General features: G+C 41.6%; 1 protein-coding gene across 1 annotated transcript in view; it reads right to left on the bottom strand.

Moving 5' to 3' along the window:
• The window catches only part of CLSTN2 (calsyntenin 2), a 636,147-nt gene that overhangs the window by 23,309 nt on the left and 585,134 nt on the right, over positions 1–27,704 (bottom strand). The window contains exon 9 of the mRNA XM_024245139.3: positions 10,433–10,595. Coding sequence (XP_024100907.2) covers positions 10,433–10,595 — 163 coding nt within the window. The remainder of the gene's footprint in view (positions 1–10,432; positions 10,596–27,704) is intronic.

The raw sequence follows: 27,704 nt of genomic DNA, 5'->3' as shown, positions 1-27,704 counted from the left end.
TTAGAGAGGGGAAGTAGGTGACCAAAAGCCACACCGGTAGGAAGTGGTAAAGTGTGTGTTCCTATAGTGTGAGTACATCCAACCATGCACAGGACCAGCTGAGGTTTCCTGGTGGTGCCAGGCAACCAGGCCTAGAATGAGACTGAGAGAAAGCCCATTAGGATCTATCCTCTAACCCTCTTCAACTGCTCACTCAGCAGCTTTAGCCTCAAAGGCCAAACTTTGTGACTGTCTTGAATGCTAAGACAGTTTCCTATAAGCCGTCTTCTCTCAGCAAAATACACTCATGTTCTATATTTTTGACTCAAGAATATCAGATGTGTGATGCAGTCTATTTATCAGTGACAAGGCTCCAGGAAATTGATTCAATGAGCATTTTTCAACAGGAAGCCAGTATAAAATTTGAAATATATTTGCACTCGGGTGGTTATGATGCAGGATTTTAAAAAAATAATAGATATATTGAAAAATCTTTCCTTTGAATATCTAGGGTGTCTGCATAGGCTGCATAGGCCACGTGACTCCTCTGCTGGTTAACAATTAGACATAAACATGCTTATGAATCATCTTAAAATAACCTGATTTTTTCCATAAAGAATCTTCCTTAAATGTTTGCAAACATGATTTTGGATTCCTGATGCTAGATCTGCACCCATTTTTAAAGCATTTTCTGTATGACTAGCCTTCTGTTAGGTTCAGTTAATTTAAGATGTGAAACATGGTCTTCAGGAGCTTACATTGATTTGAGAGAATAACATATAGACACTGAAAATAGAATAAAACTATGAGTAAATTGCCAGTATGATAGATGTTCTAAGGCAGGATATGATTCATTTCCAAACAATTGATATAGGCAATGTGTCCAACAGGTAAGAGGGAAAAAAAATAACCATCATTTGTCAGGCCCTTGAAACATGACAAGTTCTTTCGCATGCTATTTTACTTAATCCTTAAGTGGAGGGACAGTATTTTTGAAGTCTTAGCTTCTGTTCTTTTAATTTTTCCCTAGTTGTTTCTTCTACCTTACCTTCCATCTAAATACACCCTGGCTTTGAGCTCATTGTCGCAGGGAGGGTCATGGCAGAGAGAAGAGTAGAAGGGGCCTGGAGCTGAGTCTCTGCCTGGTGTGGTTTCCAGAAGCCTAAACCATGAGGAGGGTGGAGGAGGTCTGGGTATAGATCAACCTTTGGGGGAAAAACAGAATAAGAATCTGGCCTCCTCCCAGAGTCATAAAGAACACCCCAGACACGGGGGTGGGTGTGACTGTGGCAGGGAAGGGAGAAGACATCCGAGGTGCAGAGCGGAGACATCTGAAGCCTGCTTCCTGGGCTGAGCCCTGGCAGGGGTGTGTGATGCCAGCAAGGAATGCTGGCCTGGTACATCTAGGCAGATGGACCACGGATGTTCCTACAGAGAAAGCTTGAGAAGCAGCAGAAATATCTGTGTGCCCCTAAGTAAGGTAATCCCAAGACAGCTGCCAGTTCTGACAGACCGTTAGTGACTGAGAATCAGAAGAGGTGAGCACAATTTCCACAATGCATGGAAAAGTTCCTGGAGGCTCTGCTGAAAACTCTAGCACTCTACAAATCTCCCTGCAATCAGCCAGCACCATACAGAAACTGAAGAATTGTAAATTAGCAGCAGTTAAATCTCCCCCACTCAGGTGGACTGGGGACTTGAACTGAAACAAGGCTGGATGTGAGAAAGACAATTTTTAAGTTTGAATATTGAGATTCTTATGTGCCACACTTAAAACTTTTATAGATGAGGTTTTCAAAGTTAGATAACTTGACCAAAGCCACATAACCAGAAATGAGTGAAGCCAAGATTCAAACTCAGGTGTTGCTTGCTCCCAAGCCTTTGGCCTATGTGCCAGACAATGAGATGTGGCTGGGAAGGTTCAAGAGGGAATTTCTTGGAGGGGGATGGGTTGGGACTGACTCAATGCTGGGGGAAAATGTTCAGTCATAATGGGCTCTGTGGACACAGAATGGCTTCAGCAGCAACTCCTAGAAACTGGTGTCAAGGTTGCTGAAATACATGGTTGTCTTAAAAAACAGTTGTATTTAGCAAACACAATTTAATGTAGCCTGTCTTATTCTGAGTCGGAGTTTGCATCAGGAATGAAGAGCTACACACTCATTCCCCCAGATTCCTTTCATTTGAGAGGCAGGGCTCATGCACGATAAATACAGCTTTTGAACCAGTATGTCCACTCTCTTCTATTTTGAGGTATCTATGCATGCATCTATGTAGTGTGAACATGCTAAGTCTCTTCCTGTGCAAAGTGTGTTCAGGATGCTGTGGGTCTTTCTAGCTGTCATTCCCATGGCTATTTAGTCTGATAAACTCATGGAAAGGACTGGGGGCCATGTATACTCTTGCTGGGGTTGGATGCTCCTCTGTGTATGGCTGTTTCCTGGGGATGCCCCTTGATGAACACAATTTCATGGATGCTTGGGTGTCAATTTTAAGCAATGCAAATAACGAGACCATCTGAAATCTTGCTTTCTCTCATTTCCTCATTTCAGTGATGTAGATACCTGTGGAATGCAAAGACTAAGTGAAGTGCGTAATAGACCCCTGTAAGTGCAGCTTTAAAACTCGGTCCACACAATTCCGGGGGATGCTCACACAGCAGCAGGCTGCAGGTGGCATGTGGGGACAGATGACCTGTCATCATGGCTGGCCATGGCACACTCCCAGCAGGCTTTCTCAACCCCTTCATTTTTATGAATCTGCCTCTGCAGGCTTTCCAGCACATATTTCTATAGCATTACGGTGAATGAAACATACAACTTAGCGATGACTACAAATGTCAGCTCTCTGGGGTTGCGAACCTAAATTCATGGAGTTGGAAGGGCTTTCATCTATCATCCAGAATGTTGTTTTGCTCTTCACGTGAAGGAACTAAGGGCCTGAGAAAGGAAGATGCTGACTTCAAAGACCTAGAGCAAATAAGCAGCAGTAGGAAGGTTCTAGAATTCTCTACTGACTCCAAATTCACCCCTCCCCCTACTAAACATGATGTCTGATGGGCCTGTCAATCTGTGTGAAAAATGACAAGGGAGTTTGGGTAAATCCAGAATCCTCTGGCCTTCCTTACTTGGCTGAGGTGGTCCAGCAGTATACATAGGGGCGAGGGCTTTGGTGGCATAGACCTGCATTCAAGTCCAGCTCTACATGACTCGCAGCAAGGTACTTATCATCTCTGAATCCCAGTTTCCTCATTGGCAAAATGGGGGTCATGCTTATGCCTATGCATCAGGTTGTGAGGACTAAATGAGAACACATGTAAGATGCTCAGCACTGCGCTGGCTGCGTACAACTCAGACTTGGCAGTCAATGATAGAGAGCAAGGTGCCAAGGAATCCCAGGATGGGATGCACCAGGTGAGTTTTCTGTCTCTTTTTTTAGGGTCTCTTTCCCTCTCCCACTGAGTATCTCAGAGACGATACTGTTTTTGCTTTCAGACCCTCATCAAATCTTCCAATTAATAACATCTTCAAAATATGATACAAAGTTAAAATTATAACTCAGTGATACTGTGTTTCCAGATATGATTCACTGAACTTTAAACTAGATTTTAATCTGTATCATCTTCACACCAAATGCACCCCCATATCAAATTGACTCCAGGACCTAAAACAATTTTTTCTCGATTTTTAAATATAGACAATATTAAGAGACATCTTTTTAGTTACCTCCGTGTGTACCAGAACATGAGCCACATACCTTTGTCAAAGTAGCCTCAAGAATCGGAAATAATTTAACAAACATTAATTATCAACCTTCTATAGATCCTGAAGTCAAGGAAGGCAGAGGAGAGGATCTCTCAGAGCAGCTAGCCCCTTGCCCCCTGCAAACTCTTGACCTAATAGGGAAGAACTGCATTAATAACTCCAATAAGATGTTTCACAGAGTGAGTTCTATGGCTGCATAAGATTGAGGAACCTGAATCAAAGTCAAACAGATTGCTTTACTGGAGTACTTTTGAGACCCTTTAGTAAGTGAACATGCATTGTGACTCTCAAATATGGTGGTTTGGGAATGGCTTATCCTGTTTCCCCAACTTGACCTTGGCCTCTTTGTGAAAGGGTATCCTGTAGGACTGGAGCTTCATGAAGAACTCCTTGGAAAACATGACCTGAATGTAAGGCAGATTATGCTAGCATGTGCCTCTTTCTTCCAGCGGTAGATACCCTAGGGACTCAGGATAATTTAAACACAGACTTTATTAAGATTAGACCAAGCTTATTAAATGAAGGCATGCACTCCAAGCCTCTGTACTAATACTGTTGTCTGGCAGAAAAAAATGACCTGAAAATGTGCAACCACATGATCTCAGGACCACATGAGGCTCCAATTTCCCTATACCCACAAATCATACGTTACTGCTTACTGCAACTCTCAGGGGTTATTTCTGCCTTCTTATCCCTTTTTGACCCTTCCTATTCTTTGCTTTGGCTTTTCCCAAAAGCCACAATGAGGATTCTGCATCTGTCTATTTACAGGCTCTAATATTTAGAAACAGCTTCTCTACATCCTGCTGCCTTATTTGTTAAGTAGAGGGTAGGATTCAGCAAGACCAGGATTCAGGGTAGAAAGGCTTCCTTATCTAAGACTAGAGGGAGGTGTCATAGGCAAGGCTGGACACTCTAGGAAGGTTACAACCCATGACACTGGAGGAGAGTCCCCTGGTAGAGACAGGGGCTGAGGCAATCACTAGAGTGGAGTCACAGGTAGCCTACCCTGAGATGAGATCTCCACCAAGAATAGATGAGGATCAGGCAAGGAGCAGGGCCCTGAGATGCGATCTCCACCAAGAATAGATGAGGATCAGGCAAGGAGCAGGGTGGTAGCTTTGTGAGAAAGTGCCTAGAACTGTAGTTCTTCAAACATGCTTAGCCATTTCATTAACGGCTAACACAAAATAGGTAAAACAGAGTTGCTCTGGTCATGACATGGGGAGAGATGCCCTGGACCTCTACGTGCTGCAGCATCTCCTGGAAACCCCAGGGCTCCCTTAAGGCACTGGTCTGGCACCACCGGCAGCCTACCTGACTCACTCCCTTGCACAGCTGGGTTATTGTACCCGGGTGATCAGGACCAGTTTAGAGGTCCAGGATTGAGGCAGATGTGAGTATACAATTTTTATTGTTTATGAGTAGAACTTGAATTTTTGTTCTTAGAAATGGATAAGTAGGAAAGCTAAGGAAAAGGACAAATTAATTTAGTCTTTTAAATGATCTTTTACCTTGTGACCCAGAGAGAAATAAGGAACCTGGTATTTGTCTAAAGCCAGGAGCATCTGACTCAGCACAGGGTGAGCTCAGCCATGGGAGAGGGTCTGCCTCCATCCTGAGAATATTGTGTCATCCTAGACACAGAAATGATAGCAAGGGGGTGTGCATTAGCCACAGCTACACAGAGGAAGGGGACCTCTTTTGTGATGCTAGGTTCATCCTGACTGCACAGGCCTTTCCCTACAATTGAGAGATGCCACATGCTGTAGGCCTTTCTGGTAACATTTCTTAAGTGTAAATGAAGTCCCATTTTTTTTTCATTGCTAGAGTAAATACTAATGGAAATGAAGTTTCAGTGTTTATTTTGGCTTTCAAATTGGCTAATAGGACTAGTTGTCTAATTAGGGCTGCAGAACACTGTCCAGCCACAGTGCTAGAGCTAGTTCCCAGGAGATCCCAACAAGCAGCTGCTATCAAACCATTTTCTACTCCCATTGTTAAAGCCTCATTGGAAATTTCACAAATGGGAGTTAGTTCCCTTGCCAACCTCAAAAGCACCTGAAACACTCCCCACAACTGCAAGCCCAAAGGCAATTAAAGGTTCACACAGAGAGATTATACTATGTATATAAGTGGACTTCAGAAGGTTTAGAAACATGCAGAGATAAGGGCTGCATCATAGGCCATTAATTTCACAGCATCAGGTCTTATTGAAAGATCTTTTGATATTTTCATCTAAGACAAAAATGTGGCTTCAAGCAGGATGTGAATATTTGTGGGAATCCAAGGTCTTTAACAAAGCAGTGTGGTGTCCCAGGGTTTGGTCTCATCTCCTTTTCCCAGATTCCACTCCTTGTGGTTCACGTACATTCCAGTGATAAGGAACCCTGAATACACGGACGCCAAACTTCCCTGCCATAGCATATGGTGTTGCCTCCCTTACCTTCCTAGTGAACTGTTAGACATTCTATAAAGCCCAATTTTAAAGATCTGAAGAATTTTTCCTCTGCTGAAAATTCACCAATGGGTTGTCATTTCTCTAGAGAAAATACTCAAATCTTCCCATGGCCTAAAACACTGCATGATCAGGTTCCTGTTACATCTCAAGCCCCACCTTCCAATACCTGTCTTCTGACTATTTTCCAGCTTCATTTACCTTTCTGACCATCAGTGAACCTGTAAGGTCATCAGGGTCTATATGTGAGGGTTAGTCCTGAAGAAGGAGAAAAAAGTCTGTGCATGCAAGGAGCTATGGGAAAGCCAGGGCCACAGAAACTAGATCATGCTATGGTCTTGCAGATTGTCTACAGTGTTGGTCTTAGATGAGAGGCTCAGAGAGGGTTGTGGAGGAGGCGGGGGGACAGGGAGATGTTCTAAAATTTACACAATCATTCAAGCAAAACATGCCAACCACACTAGATGTGCCTAGCATCTGGTCCTTACAGGAATTCTGTGAGGTGGGTCTTACTCTTATCTCATAGATAAAAAATAAAATACAAGCTCCAGGAAGTTAAGGATATTGCTGGGTCCATACAGCTAGTAGATGGCAAGGCTGGGATTTGATTTGAGTTCACTTTTTTTTTTTTCAACCCCAAAGCTGAAACTCTTTTATTGTTCCTTTGTGGGTCACTTAGGTTTTACATAATAAAAGATTAGTAAGGGGAATGCAGCATTCTTGTGTGTTTTTAAAAATTTATTACAGGGTTGTCATATGTCTCAGGAGTTAAAGGGTTTGTAGCATTTGTATCAGTACACATTAGCTCCTGCCTTTTTCCAAACATAATTACATAAGCAAAATGACCAATTAGCAATAGAGGGCAGTGAGACACAGTGAAAAGAGCATAAGCATTGGAGGCTTGAGGTTGGGCATATTCAACTGAGTGACTTTGGGTAAACTCCTTCATCTCTGAGCCTCAGTTTTCTTATCTACAAATTGTGACAAATAACATTTTATTTCAGAACTGTAAACACCCCATGTATATAAAGGGCCTCCTTGCAATGACAGCTTTTAAAGTTTCCACAAGGAAACAACATAAGGCACTTCTGCTCACAGTTAATTTGCCAAAGCAAGTCCCATGACCACACCTAACTCTAAGGGAGATCAGTCCTAGCATATATCTGGAAAAAGGACCACAAATACTTGGTGAACACCCTCGTCATCATTCTTTCTACTACATTCTTTGAAAGTCAATGTATACTTGGGTTTCATGTTTGAAATTATTTTTGTGGAATGGCTTTTAAATAAATTGTAATGAGATATAATGGTACAGCAGCTATTTATGGAGTGACAATGTCCTCTTCAGATGTGGCCTAGAAGGATACTAAGGAAGGAAACATCTTCCAGGGAATGGAATAAAGGGCCACAAATAATATTTCCCACCCTAAGGGAGGGGCCCTTATAACATCTGCCCCCAAGGGATTTCAGAATTGCTATGGACCGAAGACTACCGTATTTCTCCCCCTTAGTGAAAGAGTTTTCTGGTTGGTCTGCCTCATTCTACTGTTGTATGCTATGTGTGCACATGCACATATGCAGATGCATGAATGTGTATGTGTTGGCGGGGAGGGCATGGTGGTTGCATTGGTGGAAAGTAATTTGTCCTATTAGTATATAGGTCTCCACATCAAGTGCAGCTACCTTGTGGCCTGCTGCAGGCCTCTGTGCATCTCGCCCTGATGAGGAGATCACTAGAAATCACTCGGAAAGCTTGGACATTGAGCCTGGAACCAGGAAGAGGTGAGAATGTGGGCATGTCCCATTTAAGGAAGGAGGGGGGTATTTTCTACGTGGGAAAGAGAGCCAAACAAATATCTATTGGCCTGGTGGACAAGCTGTGGTGTTCATCAATGTTAATACAATATTTTCAATTTTTCTTCTGATACAGTGTAGATTTCAGTTTCTTGCCCTGATGTAGTTAGATGTGGCCTTCTGACTTGCTTTGGCCAATAAAATATGAATAAAAATTATTGGCATCACTTGTAGGTGGAAGCTTTAAGAGTTTGTGCATGATTTGCCACGTTTTCTTTTCCTGTTGCTACATATCCAGCCATGCAATGTGGCTGCTCTGTCTACTGACTGTGCATAAGGCGGAAAAGAGCCCTCATTGATTTTTCAGTAAATATGAAGTGAGAATTATTTTAGAAACTGAGAGTTGGGGCTTGTTGTCATTGCAATGCAACTTAGCTTATTCTTACTGATTTTAGTTCCTTATAAAATCACATTTTATTTTATGGGGCTACTTCCCCACTCTGGGCAGTAGGCATGTAACTCAGCAGCAGTTGCTGTAGCTGGCCTTGCAGACATGGGGGCGGGTTTTGTGGGTTTCCATTGCACACTGGGGTGACAGGGATTCAAATGTAGTTTCTGAGGGGCTCTTGAGAAGAAGCATGGTAACGTGGAAGGGGACATGATTAGGGCAGTGTTTTCTTAGGGGCATTATCCAGGCTATGTTCTGTAACACCCACAGGCTGGTTGGAATGTGTCTGGCTAGGGCACTAAGCCACACCAGGAGAACATTTCTCTAGCATAGTTGTGTTCAGTGTTATTGATTCCTGTGCAACCTCTGAATCACTGCCCTGCTATACTAAATAGTTTCGTGAACTCTTGCCAGGTGACACGGTCTACCTACCTGGCATTCTGGGGAGCCTGCAACTGAAGATACTCTCATTGCCAAGCTCTACTGAAATATTTAATAAACATTTTGCTATCATGTGACACATGTGAGACATCAAGTAGGTGGGCTCAGCTCAAAAACACTTTCTCTTGCCTCATTTATACCTTATCTCCTTCCTGGGTTTTGAATCTCTAGTGCTTCCAGGCTGCACTGTATGTACTCCTTTCCATCTTCTTTTATATGGAGCTGCCCATAACTCACTTTGTCCAACCTACAGGGGCATGTGTCTGTCCTAGTTCACTCATGGGTCAGTTGGTCTTCTGAAGGCATATTCTTTTTTTTTTGAGATGGAGTCTTTTTCCATCACCCAGGCTGGAGTGCAGTGGCGCGATCTCAGCTCACTGCGAGCTCCGCCTCCTGGGTTCATGCCATTCTCCTGCCTCAGCCTCCCGAGTAGCTGGGACTACAAGAACCTGCCACCACACCCGGCTAATTTTTTGTATTTTTTAGCAGAGACGGGGTTTCACCGTGTTAGCCAGGATGGTCTCCATCTCTTGACCTCGTGATCCACCCGCTTTGGCTTCCCAAAGTGCTGGGATTACAGGCGTGAGCCACTGCACACGGCCGGCATATTCTTATATTATAGCCCACCTCTATCCCCAGCCCCTCATGGTGAAGAGTCAAAGTCACAAATCTTGGTAATTTTCACAGAATCCATCAACACAAGGTTGTGCCATATCTCAAAGTACTAATCTGCTTATTTGGGGAGCATTTTCATATCCTTCTGCTCCCTTACTGGTACTTCAAAGCATACCCAGCCCTTAAAGGAGCTGAAACAAAGACTCCAGCAGACCTGAGTGAGAGACAGAAAGATCACATGCATGCTTGGATAGCTGGGTTTCCTGATCCCAAGGAGGAGATTAGCCTGGGTTTGGGGATTAGGAGAGAGGCAACAGCACAGGAAGAGAGGAGGGGGCAGACACCTTCAAGTGGGAAGGCATAAAGGACCTCTGTCCTTAGATGCCAGGGAAGGCACTGAGGGCTGAGCTGACCTTGAGAGTGGCTTTCTGTGGCCTCGTGGCTTGTGGACAAGCTGCCTTCCACAGCTCTGGGCAAGCCCTGGGCATTTGTGAGTTCCCAGAACAGAGGGTTTGGGGCTTAAACAATTTCTGTGGGGATAAAGAGAGATCCTTGGTTCCTGATCAGCCTAGCACTCATCAGAGCCAACCGGAAGTTTGAACACAACATTCTATACTCAATTTTTTTCTCTGTATAGCCCCAGTTTGGAAATGAATAAGACTTCAAAATAATAAAATACATTAGAAACTCAGAGACAACCATGAAACTGCTCATGTTGATCTAAAAATCAAAATCTGGCCTTAAGCTTGTTATTATACAATACATTTAGTTTGTGGATTTATACTTATTTTTATATGTCTCGCATTTTTTTTTGTAAGGGGTAGTAATTTTTCCAGCCTATTCTCACACCACTTGCTTTTCCTTTTTCTCTACCAGTATCTTCCAAGAACTATTCACAAACATATCAGAGAAAAGGGTTTCACTTAGGATTACCTTGCCAGCAAGCGCCGACTGTGAGTTGCATGGCTATGTGAGATGGATGAATGGGCCAGTCGTTGGTCACCAGGTATGGTTCATATGTTGCTCCATCCATGTATAAGGTTACCACAGGAAACTCCACATTGATGACATAGTAGTGCCACTCTTTGTCACAAATCTAAGAAAATGAAAGAGAAGCAACATTTAAAATTGAATATGTAATAAAACATCAAACAGGCTTTTACTCTATGAAAGGAGAACAACACATTTTTGGGTTTTTATTGCAAAGCATTCAAGGAATATAACAGTTGACATACACTGAAGTTATAGCTCATCATCAAACATGATGGGGCAAACTGTGGGAAAGAGAAACACCCAAAAATCCGATATCAGGCAGATAGTGGATGATGGGGAGATTTTCCGCCTTACCGTGGTGCACCTGGGGAGGCAGAGAAGAACCACAAGTGGGTCCTACTGGCCTGGACTCAGTGCAGGGCACCCTTTCACAACCTTTTAAACCCAAGACTTCTGGTCTCAGGGCTGGGAATCTTGTGTCAAAATTTCCAGTTGGCTCTGATTATTGCTAGGCTGATCAGGAACCAAGGATCTCCCTTTATACCCACACAAGTTGTTTAAGCCCCAAACCCTCTGTTCTGGGAACACACAAGTGCCCAGGGCTGCAGAAGGCAGCTTAGTGGATTGGTAGAGATGCTGGGGGGCTGGAACAGAGTCACAATTCTTAACCTCAAGGGACTGAACTCATATAGCATGAGACAAGATAGAAACCAAGATGGGCATGTCTTGGAAAGGGAGATGGGAGGCATGAAAGGTGGCAAGACTAGAGAACGATGCCACCTGTGGTCCTATCCCTAAGCAAGTGGCTTGGGAATCATGCCGGACTCTCCTTCACACTCCCTCTAATCCCCCCGCACCCTGTGGAGGACCCCTCTGAAATGTCTCTCATCTGCATCTTCTTGTCTCCATCGACTCTGCCATCTGTGGCAGAGGAGACAGATGAGTTCTGAATGAAGGTGACCCCAAGGTGAGGGCATCAAAGCCCTCCCAACAATTCCACGCTGGATTAAATGTGCTGTTTCTCATGAATAGATAACACCAACAGGGGTGCTAAATAATCTTTCTCCTTTCATTTTTAAATAAGATTTTTTTTTCATTAATGTTCTTTTTATATTGTCCTGTCTCATGTCTCAGAAAATTGCTCCTTTTGAAGCCCATTAGTCTGATAAAGCCTGATGAATATTTTAGGGGACTTCGGAAGGTAAGCAGGAGGGGTCCAGGCAGATCTCTGTGAAGTTCTGTTATACTCAGTGAGAGGTCCCGACCCAGTTTCCACTCGCCTCATGCTCGATGCCCTGGACCAAACCCTGGGCTGGGTGCAGGGCTCTCAAGCTAGGCCTGTTATTGGGGTGGGGTGACCCCAAGACATACAGGTGGCACAGAGGCAGACCTGAACACAGAGTGCAGGGCTGATAGACTAGTAGAGAACTACATATTTGAATCAAGTACCCAACCCAAAGAGGTAGGAGCACCCTGGGCTTGGGGTTTGCGATCAAGGATAGCCGAGCAACAGAGGTAACCTGGAATGTGGTTCACATCCTGAGGATATTCCCAGAGGTATCTGGAAACCTCTGGTCAGGCACTGGGCAGGGAGGAAGCGGGTGACAGTGAGGTAACCCTGACCATACCCCATGCCCTGTGGAATGTAGGCAGAGTGCCGAGAACCAACCAGACAGCACTCGGGGGCTCCCCCGTCCTGGCCTCCATCACTGCCCTCATAGTGACCATGCTGTCTGTGTGACTGGCATGTTGAATCCATGTGCTTTAGCTGGCTCTACAGCAATCCACATCTGCTGAAGCTGGATGGAGAATAATCTTCTGGCATTATTTCATTTACAACACTTAGCATTTTGGTAGGACAACACAAAAAATTGCAAAGAACAAATAATTCTATAACTCAACAGTAGCAGCATCCCCTCTCAACATTACAATTTTTTTCCTAGGTGTTTTTTCTCCGGTTCTTCCAAAGTGTGCTGCATTGAACAACAGCCCCCATGATGCCCGGCATAAAAACAGTGATTCTCAAACTATAATAACTTTTCAACCTTACTGAAAAATAGAACTTTTCTATTTATAGCATTCCTATAAACATCCGTGAAACAACAGCTGGGAAGGGTCTATTTGGATCACACTGCATAAGAATTTGAGAGTTTGCATATTTCATTTAGCATCAGCACTAAAATGCCTTTAAAAATTTCATTTTAAGTAGCTGTGTAATATGGCTATACTATACTTATTTCCAGATATTAATTATGTAACAGCTATTATAAATGGTACTATAATGAATTTCTTGTGTATAAATATTTGTTTGCATTTCTGATTATATCCTTAGGAAAGATTCCTGGAAATGGAATTACTGGGTCAAAGGCTGGAGGTATTTTTAAGACTCTTGATACATATTATCAATGTTTTTTTCTGCAAAGGTTATGCCTATTTATACTACTACTCACAGAGGGTAAGAGAGCTTATGCATTGTACCCTTGCCACACTGAGTACTAAAAAATAAATAAATAAAAATCCTGTTAATATAAAAGGGACACATTTTATCTCATTTTAATATGGGTCACAAAAGATGGCAAGATTTATATTCTCCAACATCAACAGGGAGAGCATTGTTGGTGTGAGGAACAGCCTCAGCCAAGAGTCAAACGTAGGAATGCTTGGGAGCTGCCCCAGTGAGCTCCTAATTGGGCGTCTAAACAATCTTTTAGCTCATACAAAGCTTATGCCTGCAGAGTTTTTCCACCAAGTAATCTATGACAGCAGCTAAAGGAAATGCCTAATTAGGGTTTTATAAATGTGGATCTATGATCAGGGAGAGACCTACATTGACCCGCTGCTAGAACTGCAGGGACAAACTGTAATTGAAAAATGATCAAGCCAGGAGGCAGCTAAAATAAATGTGTCAATGCATAGTTCAACCAAGAAAGAAGAAAATTCAGCAAAGTGACCTTTCCTTGGGGGAGAGAAGAACTTCAATTCCCTTTCCTTGGGGAAGAGAAGAACTCCAATTCATGAATCACTGGTGTATCCAGCCGCACCAAGCATCTCCAAGCTCCAAGAATGTCTGACACCATCCCCCGGAATGATGCCTAAGGCCTTGCCTAGTCCAAAGACACATGAATCTCTGGACACCTGCAGATGTGCTCCCAAGGCAGGTAGCTGCAGCATAGCTGGTAAGTGACTCAGAGACCAGAGACCCAGGGATACACGTTCAGGAAGGGTAGCAGGGACAACGCCAAAGGAGGTCTGAGTTAGGAGTGTGCTGGAATTTCAGTGTGAGTCAGGGGCCAGGGAAGCCTCTCATGAGATGAGGAGGAGAAAATCAGGTGAGAGGTTCTCTGTGTAGTTGCTGACTGGTTGATCCAAGTGTTATATAAGTGGCCAAATTGGAAGTTCTGACTTGGTTTCCTCAGGAAATCAGGTGTTTTTGAATGCAGCTATTTGACATAAGATACATTCATCTACCAACTACTATCTGTCAACTATTATGTCTACTCGGTGCTGCAAGAGATACAGAATTTATGAGATAGGTCCTTTGCTTTCAAGATTTTCAATCTAATGGAGGGGGTGTATCAAGTACACAAAATCTTCAAATGTAATGAAACTTGAGATAAGTGTTGTAGACCAGGTGCAAGGCACTGTGAGGTCCCAGGGAATGGAGAGATTCTTTCCAGCTTGGAGAGGGTGGAATTTAGGGTGGATATTGAAGAACTGTTAATATTTCATTAGGAATAGATGGCAAGTAATAAATTCTAAGGCAGTGAAGCAGAAACCTCTTATTCCTCTATTATTAATTCATCTGTTTTTTGTTTTTGGTTTTTTTTGTCAGAGGTGCTAGGTTTGGGGACATATAAAGATACACACATTCACTCATTCGTTAACTCCTACAGACATTTACTAAATGCACATCCTACTTTGTGAACAAAAAAGCACCCGCCTTTATGGAGCTTATAGTCCAGTCATGGAATTGACAAAAAGGATTATAACAGATCAGGATTCATATCCAGCACAGATTTGTGCAAGGTGCCATGTTAACCCTGTTGAGGTAGATGAGGATGACAGAATTTGAGGGTGTCAGGCTGCATTTGCGAAAGGTGAAGAGTGTGCAATAAGGCTGCAAGGAGAAATTTGAAACTGAGGACTTGGATTGCTTTTATTCTGTAGGCAATGGGAGATCTGGAGGTTTCTAGGTGGGAGAAGGGGGTGATAGTCATAAAAACAATCAATCAATCTTGGAACATGCTTTTCAGTATTGAAGCAGCTTTTCATATTCCTCCTCATACTATTTAATCTTCACCACAACCCTATAAAATAGGAGGACCAATTCTGTCTTAGGCACTATTAGAAAATTAAGGAGAAAGAAATGACATTTTTTTCAAGATAATTTCAACTTTTATTTTAGATTGAGGGGTACATATGCAGATTGTTACTTGGGTATATTGTGTGACTCTGAGGTTTGAGGGACAAATGATCCTATCGCACAGGTAATACCCAAGCATAATACCCAATAGGTGGTTTTTCAGCCCATTCCCGTCTTTCCCTCCCCCATCTATTAGTCCCAGTGTCTGTCATTCCTATATTTACGTCTATGGGTATCCAATGTTTAGCTTCCACTTATAAGTGAAAAAATATGGTATTTGGTTTTCTTTTTTTGTGTTAATTTGCTTAGAATAATGGCCTTTGGCTCCATCTATGTTGCCGCAAAGGACATGATTTAATTCTTTCTTATGGCTGCATAGTATTCCATGGTGTATATGTACCACATTTTCTTTATTCAGTCCACTGTTGATGGGCACCTAGGTTGGTTTCGTGTCTTTGCTATTGTGAACAGTGCTGTTATGAACATACAAATGCATGTGTCTTTTTGGTAAAACAATTTGTTTTCTTCTGAATATATGTCCAGTAATGGGATTGCTGGGTCAAATTGTAATTCTGTTTTAAGTTCCTTGAGAAATTTCCAAACTGCTTTCCATAGTGGCTGAACTAGTTTGCATTCCCACTAACAGTATATTCCTTTCTCTCCATAGCCTTGCCAGTATCTGTTATTTTTGACTTTTTAATAATTGCCATTCTGACTGGTATGAGATGATATCTCTTTGTGGTTTTGATTTGAATTTTTCTGATGAGTAATGATGTTGGGCATTTTTTTCATATTTTTGTTGGCCACTTTTACATCTTCCTTTGAGAAGTATCTGTTTATATCCTTTGCCCATTTTTAAATGAGATTATTTGTTTTTGCTTGTTGATTTATGTTCCTTGTAGATTCTGGATATTAGAATTTTGTTACATGCATAGTTTATGAATATTTTCTCCCACCCTGTAGGCTGTTTACTCTGTTGATAAATTCTTTTGCTATGAAGAAGCCCTTTAATTTAATTAGCTCCCACTTGTCAATCTTTGTTTTTCTTGCAATTGCTTTTGGGGACTTAGCCATAAATTCTTTGCCAAAGCTGATGTTGAGAAGGGTAGTTCTTAGGTTTTTTTAATAGGATTTTTATAATTGGGGTTTTATATTTAAATCTTTAACCCATTTTGAGTTAATTTTTGTATATGATGAGAGGTAGGAGTCCAGCTTCATTCTTTTCCATATGGCTAGCCCGTTATCCCAACACCATTCATTGAATAGAGTGTCCTTATTCCGTTGGTTATTTTTGTCTGTTTTGCTGAAGATCAGATGGCTGTAGATGTGCAGGTTTATTTCTGGGTTCTGTATTCTGTTCCATTGGTCTATGTGTCTGTTTTTGTACCAGTACCATGCTGTTTTTGTTACTGTTGCCTTATGGTATAATTTGAAGTCGAGTAATGTGATGCCTCCAGGTTTTTTTTTTTTTTTTTTTTTTGTTGTTGTTGTTTGTTTTTTGTTTTGTTTTGTTTTTTTTTTTGCTCAGTATTGCTGTAGTTATTTTTTGTTTCATATAAATTTATGAGTAGATTTTTCTAATTCTGTAAAAAATGACATTGGTATTTTGATAGGGATAGCATTTAACATATAAATTGCTTTGAGCAGTATGGCCATTTTAATGATATTGATCCTTCCAATCCTTAAGCATGAAATGTTTTCCCATTTCTTTGTGTCATCTCTGATTTCTTTCAGCAGTGTTTGGTAGTTTTCTTTGCAGAGATCTTTTGCCTCCTTGGTTAGATGAATTCTTAGGTATTTCATTTATTTTGTGGCTATTGTAGATGGGATTGTGTTCCTGATTTGGTTCTCAACTAGAACATTATTGGCATATAGAAATGCTACTAATTTCTGTACATTAATTTTGTATCCTGAAACTTTATCAGTTCCAGGAGTCTTTTGGCAGAGTCTTTAGGGTTTTCTAAGTAAGGAATCATATCATTTGAAAAGAGAGGTGGTTTGACAACTTCTTTTTCTATTTGGATGCATTCTATTTCTTTCTCCTGCCTAATTGCTCTGACTAGGACTTCCAGTACTATGTTGAATAGGAGTGGTGAGAGTAGGTGTCCTTGTCTTGTTCTAGTTCTCAAGGGGAAAGGTTCCTCTTGGGCTTTTCTCCATTTAGTATAATGTTGGCTGTGGGTTTGTCATAGATGGCCCTTAATATTTTGAGATATGATCCTTTGATGCCTAGTCTGTTGAGGGTTTTTGTCATGAAGGGATGCTGGATTTTATCAAAGGCTTTTTCTGCATTTATTAAGATAATTGTGTGGTTTTTGATTCTGTTCACACGGTGAATCACATTTATAGATTTGCATGTGTTGAATCAACCTTGCATCCCAGGAATAAAACCTTCTTGAATGCAGCGAATTAACTTTGTGATGTGCTGCTGTATTCAGTTTGCTAGTATTTCACTGGGGATTTTTACATCTATGTTCATCACGGATAGTGGCCTGAAGCTTTCTTTTCATGTTGTGTCTCTGCCAGATTTTTGTATCAGAATGATGCTAGCGTCATAGAATGAGTTAGGGAGGCGCTCCTTCTCTTCAATTTTTTGGAATAGTTTCAGTAGGATTGGTATCAGTTCTTTGCAGATCTGATAATGGGCTGTGAATCCATCTGGTCTAGGGCTCTTTTTGGTTAGTAGGTTTATAAAATTTCAGAATTCATTATTCATCTGTTCAGGTTTTCACGTGCTTCCTAGTTCAATCTTGGGAGATTGTGTGTTACCAGGAATGTATCCACTTTCTCTAGATTTCCTAGTTTATATGCATAGAGGTTTTCATAATGGTCTCTGAGGATCTTTTGCTTTTTGTGGGATTGATTGTAAAGTCATCTTTGTCATTTCCAATTGTGTTTGTAGGGATCTTCTCTTTTCATTTGTTAATCTAGCTAGCGCTCTATCAATCTTGTTTATTCTTTCGAAAAAGCAACTCTTTTTGATCAACTTATTGATCTTTTGTATGGACTTTTGGGTCTAATTTTGTTCAATTCTCCTCTGATGTTATTTCTTTCTTCTGCTATCTTTGGGGTTGGATTGTTCTTTTTCTCCCCTTCTTCCTCTAAGTGTGATGTTAGATTGTTAAATTGAAATCTTTCTAACCTCTTAATGAAGGCATTTTAGTGCTATACACTTTCCTCTTAACACAACACTTTCCTCTTAACACAACTTTAGCTGCATCCCAAAGATTTTGGTAAGTTGGGTCACCATTTTCAATAATTTCAAAGAAATTTTTGATTTCTGCCTTAATTTTCTTGCTCACCCAAGGGTTATTCAGGAGCAAGTTGTTCAATTTCCATGTTTTCATGCAGTTTTGAGAGATCTTGGTATTGATTTCTATTTTTGCTGCATTGCAGTCTTGAGAGTGTGCTTAGTATGGTTTTGATTTTTTTGAATTTATTGAGACTTGCTTTATGACTGAGTATGTGATCAATCTTAGAATATGTTCCATGTACAGATAAAAAGAATGTATGTTCTGTGGTTGTTGGGTGGAGTAGTCTGTAGATGTCTCCTAGGTCCAGTTGGTCAAGTGTCTAGTTTAATGCCAGAATTTTATTGTTTGTTTTCTGCCTCAATGATCTGTCTAACACTGTCAGTGAGCTGTTGAAGTCCCTCACAATTGTGTGGCTGAAATGACATGATATCTTAACTCAAGGATCACATAATCTTATTGTAAGTTAGAACTAACACACACACCACTGTGGGCATCCACATATGGCCTCTTGTATTTTCACTTCACGCGTAACCAATGTCAGCTTCACATGCTCACTTCCAAATCAGGATCTTGAGTAGAGAATCATCTTCTAAATGGTGTACTTGCATGTCAGAGTATCTCCAAATTGCCCCACTTGGATGTTCTACAGGTACTTCAAACACATTGTGTCCAAGTTTGAGTTCAATGTTTCCCAATGTTTCCCACGCTACAGCCTAGCCTGCTCCCTCTCCTGTGATCCCTGGCCTCAGTAAACACTCCCTCATGCAATCTGTTATCCAAGCCAGAATACGGCCATTGCTTTTGAATTCCCCTACTCTTTCTCCACTTCCTTTACCGCACAGTTCTGATAATGCTTTTGTCTTATCTATTCTCCCCTCATTCCTGATCTGCGCTTACAATACCCACTAGAGAGGGAAAGAGATGGATGGAGGGGTGACTGATTGCGAAAGTGAGTCTGAGACAGGCTATTGCAAGACGGAAAGGATTTGAACAGGGGAAGAGGACCATTTGTAGCAGGAGAATAATGAGAGGGCTTTGATATGAGTGTGGTTGAAAACAGCAGTCTGCTAAGTGACCAGCTGCCCTGGGGTTTGAGGAACCAGAGAATGAGACAGACAGGATAGCGAAAGGGGTTGGTACAGGCCAAGTCTTTGGGTAATGAGTTGGGTATCACAGCTGCTTCATGAATTTCTAGGGAATCATGTTCTGACTTTGGGAAAATAAGGGAACCCTTCTAATCCTTGGGAGCCTCACATGTGAAGTGAGGATAATAATAGTATCTATGCATAGGTTTGTTGTGTGAATTGAGCTAAGTAAGGCACATATAATGTTTAGCACATATTTTCAGCCTGACTGGATAGGGGACTGTTTTCCTTTTCCAAATAAATTGAGATGCTGGATATAATATAACATTAACAACAGAAGAAAACAAAAATAAAAAAGCTGGAAAGAGAACTCTTCAGGAATCAAAAACAAGGAAAGCATAGCTGCACTGGGGAGTTGAAACTGAGTGGCTGCTGAGGAGCTGTGGCCTACTGTCTCAACTGGAGTTTTTAAGTCCATGAGGAGCAAGAATGGAGACCTAAGTTCTCTACACAAAGAAAACTTGAGCTGGGATGTCTGCATAAAGCCTGAAGCTTCAAAGGACTGTCTGAATTCAGGTCCCAGAATAAACACTGCCACTGCCCTAGGGATGCAGGGAGGAAGCCAGCCAACCACTATGGAATAAGTCACCTCTGAGAAGTTAGATGCCCAGGCCTGCTCTGTGCACGGGCATCAAGTCCAAATGCACACAGTTCACACGCTGTAGAAATCCTGAACTCAGAAACAAACTTAAAAATGCATGCTTGAAGTCTTTAGGGCACTGCGCAAAGACAAACTCAAAACCTCTCAATACAGATGTATTTACAGCTTAGGGCATGTGTTAGACAATTCCTACTAGAGATAAGCTCAGAGTAAAAGATTACAAAACAAAGAAGAAACAATCCTTTGCCCGTCTGAGAAACAGCAAACACAACAAATGATTAAACTCACATAACAGGAACCACAGGAGCAGTTTGAAAGGGAACAGGGAAAGCAGGTTTGAAAAAGAGCTGAATAAAAATTTCAGAAAGGAAATAAAAATAAATCAATAAGTTAAATATAAATGAGAAAGCTGAGAACAAAATTAGTGAATTTGAAAATAGATGAGATTGTATGACAAAATGATAAATTCCAACAAATATCCTTGAAAGATGTGTGGCTTGGAGGTGAGGCTGGGCTCTAGTGGGCTAGCATGCTACAGTAAGGAGTGTGTTACCTTATTTTAGTGCCTTGCATTCTAGAAAGCCATTCTTTACTCCAACAGCCTTATTGTGTGTTAAGTTTAGATGACAATGGATAGAACTACAAAAGCCCCTGCTCCAAAGGACATATTTGAAGGGTCAACTTCATTTCATGAAATGGAGAGCTGTTTACCAGGAGGATTGGAACCATGCAAACCAGATTCTCTTAAGACTTGCAAGGCCATACAGCCTCAGGCCACTAATTTAAACACTAGTGAAAAGAGGCTGGACCTGGGGCCAACATGGCCAATTAAAAGCAGCTGCGGTCTGTGGCACTCACAGAGAGGAATGAAAGTGATGCCTGAATTCAGCACCTTCAACTGAAATATCCAGACTCTCACATTGGGACTGACTAGGCAAACAGCCCAACCTGTAGAGAATGAAGAAAAGCAGGCTGGGGCGACAGCCACCTGGGAACAGCATGAAGCCAAGGGAAGCAGTGAGTGATCCCACCCAGGGAAACCATGCTTCTCCCACAGATTTTTGCAACCTGCAGATCAGGACATCCCTTCATTAGCCCATGCCACCAGGGTCTCGGGTCTGACTCACAGAGGTGTGTGGAGTCCCTGCAGAGCAGCCACTCAGGCAAACACAGAGACCCAGTTTTGCATACTCTGGCCCTGGGATTCCCAGCGAGGTGGAATGTCAATCCCTACATGCCCCTAGGAGGCGGGCTGTATCCAGGGAGCCAAGCAGTGTCATTCTGCGGGCCCCACTTCAATGGCACCTCACAAGTTAAGACCCACTGGCTTGGAATTCCAGTGAGCCACAAGTGACAGGCTGGAATCTGCATGAGAAGGACCAAGTTCCTGGGGAGAGATGTGACCGTCATCTCTTTGGTTCAGTCAGCTCAGCTGTTATAGCCTGCTGGCTCTGGAGAGTCCAAGGGTCTGGACAAGGAAGGGTCCCCCACAATGCAGCACAGCTGCACTACCAAAAATCAGCCAGATTTCTTATTTAAGCAGGTCTCTAATCCTGTTCCTCCTGACTGGGTGAGGCCTCCCAACAAGGGTTTCCAGCCACCTCCTATAGGTGCAGCTCTGGCTGGCAACAGGTCACTAAACCGCAGGATGGAGCTTCCAGAGGCAGGAGCAGGCTACCATCTCTGCTGTTTCTCAGCCTTCACTGGTGATACGTCCAGGTACAGGAAAAACTGAGGCAACTAGGGTCTGGAGCAGAACCCCAGCAAACTGCAGCAGCCCTATGGAAGGGTAGCCTGACTGTTAAAAGAAAAACAAACAGAAAATAACATCAACAAAAATCCCATTCAAAGGTCAGCAACCTCAAAGATCAAAGGTAGAAAAGCCCACAAAGATGAGAATGAATAAATGCAAAAACGCTGAAAACTCAAAAAGTCAGAGCGCCTCATCTCCTCCAAATGACCGCAACACCTCTCCAGCAAGGGCACAGAACTGAGTTGAGGCTTGGCTGAACTGAAAGAAGTAGACTTCAGAAGGTGGGTAATAATGAACTTTGCTAAGCTAAAGGAGCATGTTGTAACTCAATGCAAAAAAAAAAAAAATGCAAAGAAGCTAAAAATCATGATATAACAATACGGGAGCTGATAGCCAGTTTAGAGAGGAACACAACATGAGACATTCACAGTGCAATCATGAGTATCAATAACAGAATAGACCAAGTGGAAAAAAGAATTTCAATGCTTGATGACTATTTTTCTGAAATAAGACAGGGAGACAAGAATAGAAAAAAAAAAAAAAAAAAGAATGAAAAGGAATGAATGGAATCTCCAAAAAGTATGGGATTATGTAAAGAGACAGAACCTATGATTGATTGGGATACCTGAAAGGGACGGGGAGAATGGAACCAACTTGGAAAACATACTTGAGGATATCATCCAGAACTTCCCAAACCTAGCAAGATAGGCAAACCTTCAAATTCAGGAACTGCAGAGAACCCCAGTGTGATACTCCATGAGATCAACCCAAGACTCTTGATATGGTTTGGCTGTGTCCCCACCCAAAATCTCATCATGAATTATAATCCCAATAATCCCCACATGTCAAGGGTAGGACCAGGTGGAGATAATTGGATCAGGGGGCTGTTTCCCCCATGCTATTCTTGCGATAGTGAGTCTCATGAGATCTGATAGTTTTAGAAGTATCCAGCCTTTCCCCTGCCTGCACTGACTCTGCCCTGTGAAGAAGGTGCCTGTTTCTCCTTTGCCTTTCACCATGATTATAAGTTTCCTGGGGGCTTCCCAGCAATGTGGAATGGTAAGTCAATTAAATCTCTTTCCCTTATAAATTATCCAGTCTCAGGCAGTTCATTATAGTAGCATGAGAAAAGACTAATACAATTCTCCAAGGTCCAAGTGAAAGAAAAATAATGTTAACAGCAGTCAGAGAGAAAGGCCAGGTCACCTACAAAGGGAAACCCATCAGACTAACAGTGGTCCTCTCAGCAGAAACCCTATAAGCCAAAAGAGACTGGGGGACAATATTCAACATTCTTTAGGAATTTCCAACCCAGAATTTCAGAACCAGCAAAAGTTAGCTTCATAAGTGAAGGAGAAATAAGATCCTTTTCAGGCAAGCAAATGCTGAGGGAATTTGTCACCATCAGGCCAGCCTTGCAAGAGCTCCTGAAGGAAGCACTAAATATCAAAAGAAAAAATCATTACCAGCCACTACAAAAAACACTGAAGTACACAAACCAGTGACACTATAAAGCAACCACATAAAGAAGTCTACAAAATAACCAGCTAGCATCATGATGACAGGATAAAATTCATACACAACACTAGCCTTAAATTTAAGTGAGCTAAATGTTCCAATTTAAAGACACAGAATGGCAAGAGCCAAGACCCATCTCACCTACAAAGTCACACATAGGCTCAAAACAAAGGAATGGAGGAGAATTTACCAAGAAAATGGAAAACAGAAAAAAGCAGGGGTCACAATCCTAGTTTAAACCAATAAAGAAAAAAAAGACAAGGTAATTACATACTGGTAAAGGGTTCAATTCAACAAGAAGAGCTAACTATCCTAAATATATATGCACTGAATACAGGGGAACCATATTCATAAAGCAAGTTCTTAGAGACTACAAAGAGACTTAGACTTCCACACAATAATAGCGAGAGACTTTAACAATAATAGTGAGAGACTTTAACAAACCAATATTAGATCATCGAGACAGAAAATTAACAAAGATATTCAGGATCTGAACTCCACTCTGGATCAAGTGGACCTAACAGCTATCTACAGAACTCTCCACCTCAAGAATATACATTCTTCTCATTGCCACATGGCGCTTCTTCTAGAATTGATCACATAATCGAAGTGAAAGACTCCTCAGTGAATGCAAAAGAACTGAAATCATAGCAAATGGTCTCTCAGACCAAGGTGCAATTAAATTAGAGCACAAGATTTAAAAATTCACTCAAAACCACACAATCACGTGGAAATTATACACTCTGCTCCTGGATGACTCCTGGGTAAATAATGAAATAAAGGCAGAAATCAAGAAGTTTTTTTGAGACTAATGAGAACAAAGAGACAATGTACCAGACTCTCTGGGATGCAGCTAAAGCAGTGTTAAGAGTGAAATTTATAGCACTAAATGCCCACATCAAAAAGCTAGAAAGATATCAAGTTAACCTAACATCACAATTAGAAGAACCAGCAGCAAACACACTCCAAAGCTAGCAGAAGACAAGAAATAAAGATCAGGACTCAGAATAAAAATGACAGATAGGAGGCAGGACTAACTTGCAGCTCCCACTTGGACAGACAGAGCAACATGTGGAGGCTCACGTCATGAACTTTTGCTCCAAGAACTACCCACAGGAACATACAAGGAAAGCTGAGAGAATCCACAGAGCCTTTGAAGGAAGTGGATTCCTGCTGCGGGCCCCTGGAGACAGCTGAAAAACTGATTTCCCAAAGTGTAAAAGTGTGAAAAGGAATCATCTGCCCCTGGATTCACACCCTTACTGGGGAACCTGAATGTCCAGATCACCAGAGAAGGATTTGACCTTACCTGGAGCTGAGACAAATTTAGAGAGCCAAGTGAAAAACAGGAGTAGGAGAAGTAGGGGGAAAAGCCCTGGGGGCTCTCTAAGATCCCAGGGAAGCCATTTCTGACTTTGTCTCACAGGGGTTCTTGGGGAGGGCTGCCAGAGGAAATGGGAATAGACCACAGGAAGAAGGAAACTTCCAGCTGAACTTTGTAACAATTTCACCTGAATGCAAAGTTTCCTGGAGGTGAGAGTGAATCAGGAGTGCAGACACAGCACAGAAGTTGCTACAGGTGGGAAGGCATAAATCCTGAGAGCCCTGCTTGCTTTCTCAGCTGGCAGGCTGGTAGCCTGGGGATAGTTCTCAGCCCAGCTCACCCACTGCCTGGAAATAAACTCGGTGCTGTTGGATAAGTATGGTGGAAGTGAGACTGGCCTTTTGGGCTACATGGAAGCTGGGTGAGGACTGTAAGTGCTGGCTTTTCCCTACTTCCCTGGTGACCTGCATGACACAGCAGAGACAGTCATAATTCCCCTGGGAACAACCCCATCCCCTAAAGCAGCCACAGCAAGCCCCACCCATGGAGAGTCTGCGCTCAGACACACCTAACCCTGCCACCACCTGATGGTCTTTCTCTACCTGCCCTGGTAGCCAAAGATAAAAGGAAATAATCCCTTGGGAGCTCTATGGCCTCACCCACCACCTGATCCTCCTTATGATGCTGTCTTGAAAGCACCACCTCCAGGCTAGAAGTCAACCGACACAAAATTAGTACAATAAACAAAACCACAACCAAAGATCTTAACAGAGTCCACTTGATTCCCCTCCCACCTCCCCCCAGAGCAGATACTGGTATCCATGGCTGAGAGAACTGAAGACGGTTCACATCACAGGACTCTTTGTAGACACTCCCCAGTACCAGCCTGGAGCCCAGTAGTTCTGCTGGGTGGCTAGATCCAGGAGAAAAATAACAATCACTGCAGTTTGGTTGTCAGGAAGCCACATCCCTAGGGGAAGGGGGAAAGTTCCATATCAAGGAAGTACCCCTTGGGACAAAAAAATCTGAACAGCAGCCCTTGAGTCCCAAATCCTCCCTCTGACATAGTCTATCCAAATGAGAAGAAACCAGAAAAACAATTCTGGTAACATAACAAAACAAGATTCTTTAACACCCCCAAAGTATCACACCAGCTCACCACCAATGGACCCAAACCAAGAAGAAATATCTGAATTGCCAGAAAAAATAATTCAGAAGGTCAATTATTAAGCTAATCAAGGAGGCACCAGAGAAAAGTGAAGTCCAATTTAAGGAATACAACATATGAAGGGAAAAATCTTCAGTAAAATAGATAGCATAAGTGAAAAACAATCACAACTTTTGGAGAGGAGGGACACACTTAGAGAAATGCAAAATACACTGGAAAGTCTCAGCAGTAGAATGGAACAAGTAGAAGAAAGAACTTCAGGGATTGAAGACAAGGCTTTTGAATTAACTCACTGCAATAAAGTCAAAGAAGAAAGAATTTTTTTAAAAAATGAGCTAAGTCTCCAAGAAGTTATGTTAAATGACAAAACCTAAGATGAGTTGATGTTGTTGAGGAGGAAGATAAATCTAAAAGTCTGGAAAATGTATTTGAAGGAATAACTAAGGAAAACTTCCATGGCTTTGTTAGAGATCTAGACATCCAAATACAAAAAGCTCAAAGAACACCTTGGAAATTTATCACAAAAAGACCATTGCCTAGGCACATAGTCATCAAGTTATCTAAAGTCAAGACAAAGAAAAGAATCCTAAGAGCTGTGAGGCAAAAGCATCAGGTAACCTGTAAAGAAAAACCTGTCAAATTAACAGCAGATTTCTCACCAGAAACCCTACAAGCTGGAAGGGATTGGGGCCCTATCTGTAGCCTTCTTAAACAAAATAATTATGAGCCAAGAATATTGTATCCAGCAAAACTAAAGCTTCATAAATGAAGGAAAGATACAGTCTTTTTCAGACAAAAAAAAAAAAAAAAAAAACCAAAAGAATTCACTACTACCAATCCAGCACTATAAGAATTGCTAAAAGCACCTCTAAATCTTGAAACATATCCTCCAAATAAACCAAAATAGAACATCCTTAAAGCATAAATCTCACAGAATCTATACAAAAAACTATGAAAAAAAGCAAGGTATTCAGGCAACAAATAGCAGAATGAATGGCATAGTATCTCACATATCAATACTGACATTGAATGTAAATGGCCTAAATGCTCCACTCAAAAAATACAGAATGGCAGAATGGATAAAAATTCACCAACCAAGTAGCTGCTGTCTTTAAGGAACTCACATAACACATAAGGACTCAACATAACTTAAGGTAAAGGGGTGGAAAAATATATTCCATGCAAATGATCACAAACGGAGCAGGAGTAGCTATTCTTATATCAGAAAAAACAAACTTTAAAGCAACAGAGTTAAAAAAGACAAAGAGGAACATTACATAATGATAAAAGTACTTGTCCAATAGGAAAATATCACTATCATAAATATATATGCACCTAATGCTGCATATATATTTATACAACAATTACTACTAGACCTAAGAAATGAGATAGACAGCAATACAATAATAGTGGGGGTTTTAATAGTCTACTGACAGCAGTAGACGTGTCCTCAAGGCAGAAAGTCAACAAAGAAACAACGTACTTAAACTATAACTTAGAATGAATGGACTTAACAGATATTTACAGAACATTCTACTCATCGGCACACGGAACATTCTCCAAGATAGACCATATGATAGGCCACAAAACAAGTCTCAATACATTTAAAAAAAATTGAAATTATATCAGACACTCTCTCAGACCGCAATGAAATTGGAAATCAACTCCAAAAGGAACCCTCAAAACCATTCTAATACACAGAAATTAAATAACCTGCTCCTGAATGGTTGTTGGGTAAACAACGAAATCAAGATGAAAATTAAAAAAAATTTTGAATTGAATGATAATAGTGATACAACCTACTGAAACCTCTTGGATACAGCAAAGGCAGTGCTAAAGGAAACTTCATAGCATTAAATGCCTACATCAATAAGTCTGAAAGAGCACAAATGGACAATCTAAGGCCAAACCTCAAGGAACTAGGGGAACAAGAACAAACCAAGCCCAGACACAGCAGAAGAAAAGAAATAACAAAGATCAGAGCTGACTAAATGAAACTGAAACAAACAAAACAGAAAAACAATAAAAAGACTAATTAAACCAAAAGCTGGTTCTTTGGGGAAAAAATAAAATTGATAGACAATTA

The sequence above is a fragment of the Pongo abelii genome, chromosome 2, assembly GCF_028885655.2.
Source record: "Pongo abelii isolate AG06213 chromosome 2, NHGRI_mPonAbe1-v2.0_pri, whole genome shotgun sequence".
Lineage (NCBI taxonomy): Eukaryota > Metazoa > Chordata > Mammalia > Primates > Hominidae > Pongo > Pongo abelii.
This window is presented reverse-complemented; position numbering and strand designations above follow the sequence as displayed.